Genomic DNA, 10,610 nt, shown 5'->3' with positions numbered 1-10,610 from the left:
CTCTGAATAAATAAATAAACTTTTAAAAAATTGAAAAATAAAAAATGGATTCAGCTCCGCCATCGTTCGTCCCAGGTGTTTCCTGGGGAGGCTGAAGGGAGGCTCCACTCACCTGAGGTCTTCATGCCCCTCCCCTTTTAGCAGCACTGCAGCTACACTCCTGTGTTGCAACGTGAGATGAGTAGGTTCCCCAGGTGTGGGTAAGGGTGTCTATCGAAGTCTCTGTATAAGGCCCCAGACCCAGCTCTTCTGCTGCCCTGCCATCGACTGCCCTGGAGCTGCATCGAGAACCATGGTGCCCAGGACCTTTGGTAAGGGCACTCCAGCCCCAAGCTTCTGTGACATCACACCCCTAATGCACCTCTGGACCTCAGACCTAATGCTCTCCTGCCCACCCATCCTTGGCTTCCTACTTGGTCATCGCCCCCAGGTTATCTCTGACTTCATCGGTCCTAACCTGCAAAAATATTAGACTCCGCTCTTCCCCTGGCCCTCCCTGCCACCCTGAGTCAACATCCACCCTGAGCTGTTCCCAACGGTGAAAGGAGGTCAGTGACGTCACGTTGTGCACCCCGGTGGCGACCAGAAGGCTCCTCTCTCGCATTATTCGCGTTCCCCTTCTGCTTCTCAGCTGCTGTCTGGATTTCTGAACTCCTGAGCTCAGGCTCAGAGGGAATCGCAGGTGAGAGCAGGCGTAGCGAGAAGGGAAGAAGGGACCGTACTATGGATGGAGGTAGGGGCTCCAGAGGTCCCAGACTAATCCTTGGAATCCAATCCAGCTCTGAGTCCCCCAGATCCTGGACTGTGGATGTCACAGCTGGTGCTCCGGTGTAGAGACCCCTGTTACCCCGTGGAGCAGTGCTGTGGTGAGGGGGCCTGACTCGGGGGTTCCAGGTGAACCTGCTGACTTGGCTTCCAGCACTGTTTTCCCAAGTCCTTGAGCTCTCTGAACGGGCTGCTGGGAGGTTGAAGGTCCCAGGCATGAGGCTCGATTGCACCAGGATCTGTGCTCACGTGAGGGGTGTATTCACATTCAGGCTCAGGGAGGAAGGAGAAGTGGATGGAGTTTTGTCATCTATGGTCCATTCAGATGAGCAATGCCTACTGTGTTCATAACACTTCCTTTTGGGTAACTACGAGTCTCTAGCATCTCCTTCCGTGTATTTCCTGCCCCTCCCCCCTTCTCCTTCCCCTCTCTTCTCCTCTTGCTCAAGTTGAATGAAGAGTAGCCCAACCACCTTCCAGAATTGCTTTTTATCCAAGCCACCCTAGGAATCAAGCGAGAGCCCGCCCCATACCCATTTCGCTGCTCATTCGCTCTCATCCCCACCCCTGACAATCACCAATGTGCATTCTGTCTCCATGGATTTTCCTACTAGTTTCGTTTAAATGGAATCAATCAGGGGCGCCTGGGTGGTTCAGTCGGTTGAGCATCCGACTCTTGGTTTCAGCTCAGGTCATGATCTCATGGTTTGTGGGTCCGAGCCCCACATCGGGCTCTGCCTAGACAGTGCAGAGCCTGCTTGGGGTTTCTCTCTCCCCCCCCCCTCTGCCCCTCCCCAGCTTGATCTGTGTCTCAAAAAATAAATAAAAATTAAATAAATAAAAAATAAATTTAAATAAATTTAAATAAAATTTAATATAATTTAAAATTTAAATTATAATAATTTAAATATTATATATAATATATATTATAAATATTATATAATAAATATATATATTTAAAATAATTTAAATTATAATAATTTAAATAATAATTTAAAATAAAATAAAATAAAATTAAATTAAATAAAAATTAAAGGGAATCAATCATACCATACATGACTTTTTATGTTACTTTCATGTTCCCCTTTGCATAATATTTTTGAGGCTTATTGACACTGTAGAATTTACCAGTACTAATTCCTTTTTTAAAAAGTGTATTTATTTTGGGGGGGGGGGGGTTGGGGAGGGGCAGAGAGTGAGGGAGAGAGACAGAATCCCAAGCAGGCTCTTTGCACTTAGCACTCGGAGCCTGACGCGGGGCTTGAACTCACGAACCATGAGATCATGACCTGGGCAGAGATCAAGAATCAGATGTTTAACCAACTGAGCCATCCAGGTGCCCCTACTTCATTCCTTTTTATAGCTGAATAGTATTCCACCCTGTCTATATACCACAATTTGTTTATCCATGCATCTTTTAATGGGCATTTGGGCTGTTCCCATCTTTTGGCCACTGGAAATAGTACTGTTATGAACATGTGTATATGTGTATTTGAGTACCTGTTCTCACGTCTTCAGGGTATATACCTAGGAGTAGAATTTCTGGGTCAAATGGTAATTCTATGTTTAGCTGTTTGAGGAGCTGTCAAACTGTTTTCCACGGTTGCTAAACCATTTTATATTCCTATCAGCAATGCACGAGGGTTCAGATTTCTCCACCTCCTTCCCCATCCTTGTGATTTTCCACTTTTCTTTTTATGACAGCCACCCTCGTGGATGTGAAGAGATAGCTTATAGTTTTAATTTGCATTCCCTTAATGAACAGTGATGAGCATCTCTTCATGTGCTGACTGGCTGTCTGTATGTCCTTTTGGAAAAGTGGACACTTTTCCCACTTTTAAACTGGGGTGTCTTTTCTTATTGAGCTGTAGGAGTTTTTCAACAAATTCTGGATACTTACCTCTTATCATATATGTGATTTACAAATACTTCCTCCCATTACGTGATTGTCTTTTCACTTCCTTGATATTTTTGTGTGCAGCACACAGGTTTTCATTTTGACAAATTGTATTTTTTTTCTTGGTCTCTGGTGCTTTTGATGTCATAGCCAAGAAAACATGGCCTAAACCCAAGGTCATTAAGATTTACTCCACTGTTTTCTGCTAGTGATTTTATGGTGTTAGCTCTTATATTTAGGTCTATGATCAATGTGAAGTTAATCTTTGTGTATGGTATGGGAGAGATCCTTCTTTCTCTCCTTCTCCACATCCTTCTTATTCTCTTTTACACACAGACACCCAGTTTTCCCAGCACCATTTGTTGAAAAGATTATTCTTTTCCCTAGTTCATTGTCATAGCACTTTTGTTGAAATTTAATTGACCGTAATTACACTGGTTTATTTCTCGACTGTCGATTCGGCCCATTGATCTACATGTGAGTCCCTTAGGTCAATACCACACGGAATTAACTAGTACAGCTTTGGAGTAAGCTTTGAAATGATGGCGCATCAGTTCAACAACTTTGTTCTTTGCTTTGGCTACTCTGGGTCCCTTCCATCTCAGTATGAATCTTAGGATCAGCTTGCTCATTTCTGCAAAGAAACCAGCTAGCATTTTGACAGGAATGGCGTTGAACTTATAGGTCAATTTGGGAGCACTGGCATCTTACCAGTATTACATTTTTCAACTCATGTACATTTATGGAGCTCGATTTATTTACACGTTCTTGAAATTCTTTCAACAGCTGTATTGTTTTCAGTGTGCCCGTTCTGCACTCCCCTTATTAAATTTATTAACAAGCATTTTATTATTGTTGGTACTATGGTAAGTAGAATTTTTTTTAATTTTTAATGTTTATTTATTTTTGAGAGAGAGACAGAGTGTGAGCAGGGGAGGGGCAGAGAGAGAGAGGAGGGGGGGTAGACAGGATCTGAAGCAGGCTCCAGGCTCCGAGTTGTCAGCACAGAGCCTGACACTGGGCTCAAACTCATGGACCATGAGATCATGACCTGGGCTGAAGTCGGATGCTTAACCGATTGAGCCACGCAGGCGCCCCTGTAAGTAGAATGATTTTCTTAATTTCAATTTCAGATGGCTCTTTGCTAGTGTGTACAATGGGCTTTTATATGTGGGCCTTGCATCTTGCAACCTTGCTTAATTCATCTGTTAGTTCTGTAGTGGCCTTAGTAGCTTCCTTGAGCATTGTTAATGTACTAGATGATCATGGTACTTGAAAACAGAAATCGTTTTACATCTTCTTTTCCAGTTTGAATGTTTTTTTTTTCTCTTTCTTGCCGAATTTCTCTGGCTTGAACTTCTAGTGCAATGTTAAATCGAGTGGTGAGGGTGAATGTACTTGCCCTGTTCCAGACGTTGGGAAGAAGTGCATGCAGTCTTTTGCCATTAGGTACAGTGAGCTGTGGGTTTTCTTGTGGATCAGGTTGAGGAAGATCTCTGGATTCCCAATTTGTTCTTTGTTGTTGTTACTATTTTAGTCACAAAAGAGTATAAATTTTGTCAAATGCCTTTTCTGTATCATTTGAGATAATCATGTTTCCCTCTGCCCATATTCTCCTAATAAGGTTTATTACATTGAATGATTGTCATATGTTGAACCAACCTTGCATTCCTGGGATAAATCCCACTTGGTCATGGTGTAGAATCCTTTATATAAGCTGTTGGATTTTGTTTGTTAGTATTTTTTCTCGAGAATTTCTTAATTTATATTCATAAGAGATGTTGGTCTATAGGTTTGTTTTCTTGTGATGTCTTTGGTTTTGATAGTAGGGTAATATTAGCCTCATAAACTGAGTTGGGAAGTTCTGCTGTTTTATTTTTTGAAATTTATGGGGCACCTGAATGGCTCAGTCGGTTAAGTGTCTGACTTCAGCTCAGGTCGTGATCTCATGGCTCGTGAGTTTGAGCCCCATGTCGGGCTCGGTACTGACAGCTCAGAGCCTGGAGCCTGCTTCGAACTCTGTGTCCCCCTCTCTCTCTGCCTGCTCATGCTCTCTCTGTCTCAAAAAAGCAAAAAAACAAAAAAACAACCCAACATTATTTTTTGAAGTTTATGAATGATTGGCATCAATTTAAGGATGGTTTTTTTCTTGGTCATTTTAGCTACAGTTTTGTCGACTCTGTTAGTCTTTTCAAAGAACACACTTTTAATTTTATTGATTTTCTGTGTTGTTTTTTCTATTCTCCATTTCATTTACTTTCCTTGGTATCATCACTGTTTCCTTGGTTCTGCTCCCCTGGGTTTGTTTGCTCTTATTTTTTCAGTCAGAAGACTGAATTATTGCTTTGAGATCTTTCTTCTCTTATCAAATAGGCATTACGTCTATAAGTTCTCTGCCATCACTGCTGTAAGCTGTACGCCATATGTTTTGATACATGGTGTTTTCATTTTCATTTGTCTCAAACCATTTTTGAATTTCCTTTGTGACTTTAGATTTCCTTGACCCACTGGTTATTTTACTTAGGAACTGGCTCTTATATTGCTGCATATTTGTGAGCCTCCCAAATTTCCTTCTGTTGTTTACTGCTCCTTGAATTCCACCGTGGTCAGAGAACGTATTTGGTATGGTTTCAATCCTTTTACATTATTGAGGCTTTTTCTATGGCTTAGAATATGGTAGAGCTTATAGAATGTTACACGTGTACTTGAAAGAATGTGTATTTTGCTATTTTGAAGTGTTCTACAGATGTTTGTTAGGTTTAATTGGCTTCTAGTGCTTTTACAAGTATCCTATATTCTTTTTTTTTTTTAAGGGAAAGAGAGCAGGAGTTGGGGAGAGGGGAAGAGGGAGAAAGAGAGAGAGAGAGAGGGAAAGAGAGCACAACAGAATCTCAAGCAGGCTCCACATTCAGCTCAGAGGCCCATGCAGGGCTCGATCCCATGACCCTGGGATCATGACCTGAGCTGAAATCAAGAGTCGGACACTCAACAGACTGAACCACCCAGGTACCCCCAAGTATTCTATACGCTTGATGACCATCTATCTGCTGTTTTGTTCTATTCTTGAAAAGGGGGTGTTGAAGTCTCCAGCTATTGCTGGATTATCTATCTTTTTTTGTTTGTTTAGAACTCAAAACCTTTATTTGCACTGTAAAAGGGAAGAAAAGTGATTGGTAACCGCGTGTGTGATGCAACAGAATTAGTTCTTACCATAGAGAGCAACACATCAGCACTCTAACCACCTACTCTTATAACTCGGATTTCACAAGAGCACACATACCCAAACATATTTCCCCACACGTGCATGACTAATACTCGCTAAGTTCCAGTGACAATAACTGTATTACACCTAGGTCACTGGTAAAGAACTGAACTATCAGGCCAACATATTTTTTTAATTTTTTTTAAGTTTATTTATTTTTGAGACAGAGACAGAGCAGGAACGGGGGAGGGTCAGAGAGAGAGGGAGACAGAATCGGAAGCAGGCTCCAGGCTCTGAGCCATCAGCCCAGAGCCCGACGCAGGGCTCGAACCCACAGACTGCGAGATCGTGACCTGAGCCGAAGTCGGACGCTTAACCGACTGAGCCACCCAGGCGCCCCGAATATTTTTAAACATTAAAAAAAAAAAAAAAGGCCCAGAAGGCAGAAAAATCCCAAGGGAAAAAAGTATTGGGGATTTTAAAATTTTTAAGTGAAATTTGTTTAAAAATTTTTTTAATGTTTATTTACTCTCTCAATAGAGACAAAGAGAGCGTGAATGGGGGAGGAGCAGAGAGAAAGGGAGACACAGAAGCTGAAGCAGGCTCCAGGTTCTGAGCCGTCATCACAGAGCCCGATGTGGGGCTCGAACTCACAAACCGCGAGATCGTGACCTGAGCTGAAGTCAGACTCCCAACCGACTGAGTCACCCAGGTGTCCCAGGCGCCCCAGTTTTTAAAATGAAATTTAAAGGGATGAAGGACATGACAAAAAGCCACTGGTATTACTTTACCAATTTAATAAATGCATCTCAGAAATAACTGTTATCATAAAGGGGTTTCAGATCTTTCCCTGAATTTTTATAAGCAGACCACATCTAGTAAAGGTCCCTCCTCCCCAGTTTTGCTTTACTCCCTAAACTGATTTTGGCCAGTAGTTTCCCCTCTAGTACTGGGTCATCTCGGAAGTACCTTAGGGGCACCTCGGTGGCTCAGATGGTTAAGTGTCCGACCCCTGGCTTAGGCTCAGGTCATGATCTCACAGTTCATGAGTTCGAGCCCTGCATGGGACTCTGCACTGACAGCACAGAGACTACCTGGGATTCTCTCTCTCCCTCTCTCTCTGCCCCTCTGCCCCCTCTGAAAATAAATAAGTAAACATTTTTTTAAAAAGCACATTAGACAAACAAGCTGACAGGTGGGGCCCATCGGGAGTGTCCAGATCCAAAGACCTCAGTTTACCCTAAGCTTCCCTCTACCTGGGCCGCCCACTCAAGGTCACCTCACATACCATCCGTTACTTACCGTTAACATTATTATGATCTGCCCCTGAGCCATATGCTCTTTGGATCCTCACCCACGATCCATGGGGGGAGAAATCCGCAAACTGTCACTCTCCTCTGGTTCCCTTCCTCGAGTTCATGGAGCCTGCGCCCTTCTGCTAGATCACGTGATAACCGTGAGCATGGTCCCAAATAGCTCTCCAGGGAGTAAATAAAGGGGTTTGGGACAGAGTTGCTTGAAAGTTCTAAGGATAAGGTACCTGGGAGATACAGAAATGGCAGGTGTTTTGCAGGGGAGGAAACTTAAAACAAATGGAGAAGCCATCCTCTCTGCATTCTCACTAATGCTGGGGCCACCACACGGAGGAAACCGCACTCACTATCTGATATGCGGTAGCCCAGGAGGTGGGGGCTCAGGTTATGGAGTAAGAGGACACTTTCCACCTGCAAGTCGTAGAAGATGAACCCAGACCTTTGCCTCCTGTTTTATCCATATGATCTCATGGTTACCTGCCTCTGTGTGCTTTCAAAGCAAGGACAGCTGCGGAATGCGTGAACTTGGTAAAGCACTAACCCGGTCACGTGATTGCATTTAAATTTTTTTTTTTTCAACGTTTTTTATTTATTTTTGGGACAGAGAGAGACAGAGCACGAACGGGGGAGGGGCAGAGAGAGAGGGAGACACAGAATCGGAAACAGGCTCCAGGCTCCGAGCCATCAGCCCAGAGCCCGACGCGGGGCTCCAACTCACAGACCGCGAGATCGTGACCTGAGCCGAAGTCGGGACGCTCAACCGACTGCGCCACCCAGGCGCCCCATGTGATTGCATTTATAAACACCCTTCGGGTCGCCTCCCTTCTTTCCCATTTCCTGCATCTCTCCAACTCCATTCCTAGTCGGGGGGGGGGGGGGGGGGGGGGGGGCAGAAGTCGCAACACAGGTAAGGGGAGCTCCAAGTCCAAGACCCTTTCAAGCCCACCCGTATCCCCAAAGCAGCCCTGCACCCAAATTCTCTCCTTGTCAATCTTACCCCAGCTTCCTTCCTCTTCCTTTCCATCCTCTGGATATCTTTAACACCTGCCCCACCCCCCACCCCCCACCTGGGAAACTCCACTGCATTCTTAGAATCCTAAGCTATGGCATCCCAAGTTTTTCCTGCATTCACTCCCCTTTAAAGGGTCCAGGCTGCTCGGACCCAGCTGTCTAGACTCTTACGTGCATCAGGAACTAGCCCTTAGGCAGAGGTGGCCCCAAACCCAAGCCTGTAGAGCAAATCTGGAGCCAAGCCTTCCCCATACTGGCCTGCCCTCCCTGAGGCCAGTCAACCCAGTGGCCGCACTCCAGCCCCATCCTCAACCTCCTTTCCCTCTCCTCCAGCTCCTGTGTGTGTATTAGTCTTTCTTCTCCTCCAGCAGTCAAAGACTGTCACAGGTGAGTACCAGGATGGGGAAGAATGAAGAGGGACGAAGCTCCCCTTGGGAAGTGGGGTCACGGTTCACAGAGGGCTTCTGACTGGGAGAGTTAGTGCCGGGACCTCCTTGGGCTCACACCAGCAATCTCTGCCCAGATGCCCCCATGGGCCCAGGGCTGTGGCTATGTCAGCAGGCGCCCAGGTGTGGGGACAAGATCTACAACCCTTTGGAGCAGTGCTGTAATGATGACACCATCCTGCCCCTGAATCGGACCAACCTCTGTGGCCCTAATTGCACCTTCTGGCCCTGCTTTGAGCTCTGCTGTCCTGAGTCCTATGACCCCAAGAAGTATGTTGTGAAGTTGAAGGTTCTGGGTGTGAAGTCTCGATGCTATTCCTCCCCCATCTCCGGGGACTGTGCCAGGTGAGGACCTTGCCCCTGGCTGAGGAAAAGAGGGTAGGGATGAGGAGAAAGGAGGAAGGGAGTGTGGGTGTCTAGGCCATTCCTTTTGAGGACACCCTGCTCACTTAATCTCCAGCAGTGACTCAAATCTTATCATTCATCCCCTTGTCTGTGCTTCATAATTTATTGGTTCCTCCTTCTTTGCAGCAGAAAGATGTTTTCTCATTTGGAAAGATATTGAAGAAAATAAATTTCCACTAAGGCAGCTTGGAAAGGAAGGCTGGGGCAGGCATCAGCGTCTGTGCAATGAAGAGCCTGGGATTTCCACCTTGGAGAGACCTTAGCTGACTGCCACTTGGTTTTCCCAGTGTGCTCCATTTTGACGTCCGCCCATCATCTCTGTCATTGCTCCCTTGTCCTTCGGTCCCTCTGTCCTGATTCACCACCCTTGCTGATACGTGTTAGTCAATCAGCTCACGGAGGTGCCGTGTACCATAGGCACCCGTGGTTCTATGGTTGCTCTATGAAACCCCTTTTGCTATTAAATATCCATGGGATTCTGTTGCAAAAATAATGTGCTCTTCAGACTCGTAACTTCTCTGGAGAAGATTTTCCAGCACGTATCAGACTTGCTTGTGCTTCTGTATGGCCTCCTAACTTAAGAGATATGACAGATGCCAGCAGGCCTATTGGGCAACTCCTAGCTGCTGAGCTCATTATGCTTCAAGTTGCATGTGGGAAAGAGCCTTCATTCTTGCGAGAGCAGAGTAGAAGGATCTAGGAAGGCTCATAGGCTTCACCCTTAGAGATAACGCCCAAGAGAGAGTACTACATTGTTCTGTGTCCAGCCCTTGGGAAAGAGGATTTCTGATTGCCTTAAGTTACCTGAAGGAGTAACAGAAGTGTCATCAAAATGGTGAAATGGAAGTTTTCTACCGTCTTCCCCTCAAAGAGCATTGATTTTGACGATCACCCACCATTCAAGAGTTTAGCGCAGCCACTCCACGGTGTTGGTGCCTCAGAATCCTTTTTATTTGGCCAAGCAGCCTGCAGGGAACCTTAAACTGGCACCCTCCCCCATTCCCCCGTGCAAGTGCATACCCCACATAAAAGCCCGCTGAGTCAGAAGCAAATCTAAGTTCCTGATTTCCCTAACAGCCCTTAAGGTCAACAGTCTCCCTTACCCCCCAGGGCCTTCCCCTGGGTGCCCCTCAGATAAGATCCCTGTGGACCTTACCGAAACACTGCCCTTTATGGTTTAAACTGACCAATCTGGCCTTAGCCCAGGGACCCCAAAACATTCCACTCATAGACCTAAATAAAGGCATGTGCCCAGAGTCCTGCCTCTCTCTCTCTCTCTCTCTCTCTCTCTCTCTGCCTGCACCCTGCCTTGACCACCTCATGTGGCCCCTTGTGTCTTGCCATGTACTTCTTCTAGAACCTGTAACAAATTATTTATTTCAATTTCTCTTGTGATCTTTAATTGAACCTTGGCTTACCAGCTAGTTGGCCCTCCATGCTCCGCTTAACAACTGTTAATTTAACAAAGTTGTAACACCCACAAACAAGAGTGCCTTTGTGGAAATCTGGGGTCCAACACAGAAGTTCCAGCACACCACTGGAGGGGAAAGAAAGAAAGAATGAATGAATGA

The 10,610-nt window shown here is 45.4% G+C and overlaps 1 protein-coding gene and 2 long non-coding RNA genes across 4 annotated transcripts; 2 read left to right on the top strand and 1 right to left on the bottom strand.

Annotated features, from left to right (window-relative positions):
* The first annotated feature begins 204 nt into the window (after window positions 1–204).
* Window positions 205–9,532, top strand: LOC109253200 (insulin growth factor-like family member 3). Of its 2 annotated transcripts, XM_019425933.2 has the most exons (4): window positions 205–311; window positions 8,522–8,575; window positions 8,712–8,979; window positions 9,166–9,532. In XM_019425933.2, exons 1-4 carry the CDS (start codon window positions 293–295, stop codon window positions 9,197–9,199), a joined length of 375 nt encoding a protein of 124 aa, XP_019281478.1. In that variant the 5' UTR covers window positions 205–292; the 3' UTR covers window positions 9,200–9,532. The 2 variants fall into 2 exon arrangements, with proteins under 2 accessions (XP_019281478.1, XP_019281479.1); XM_019425934.2 differs by lacking the exon at window positions 8,522–8,575.
* Window positions 3,611–10,593, bottom strand: LOC109253203 (uncharacterized). Its single transcript, XR_002074284.2, has 3 exons — window positions 10,458–10,593; window positions 7,167–7,404; window positions 3,611–4,190 (listed from the first exon to the last, which is right to left on the bottom strand). It is a non-coding gene; the product is annotated as an uncharacterized LOC109253203 (long non-coding RNA).
* Window positions 9,731–10,295, top strand: LOC128777993 (uncharacterized). The gene is made up of 2 exons (XR_008423269.1): window positions 9,731–10,051; window positions 10,085–10,295. It is a non-coding gene; the product is annotated as an uncharacterized LOC128777993 (long non-coding RNA).
* Window positions 10,594–10,610: the final 17 nt, after the last annotated feature.

This window comes from Panthera pardus, unplaced genomic scaffold (genome assembly GCF_024362965.1).
Source record: "Panthera pardus isolate Hobbes unplaced genomic scaffold, ASM2436296v1 HiC_scaffold_18, whole genome shotgun sequence".
NCBI classification, from domain to species: domain Eukaryota; kingdom Metazoa; phylum Chordata; class Mammalia; order Carnivora; family Felidae; genus Panthera; species Panthera pardus.
This window is presented reverse-complemented; position numbering and strand designations above follow the sequence as displayed.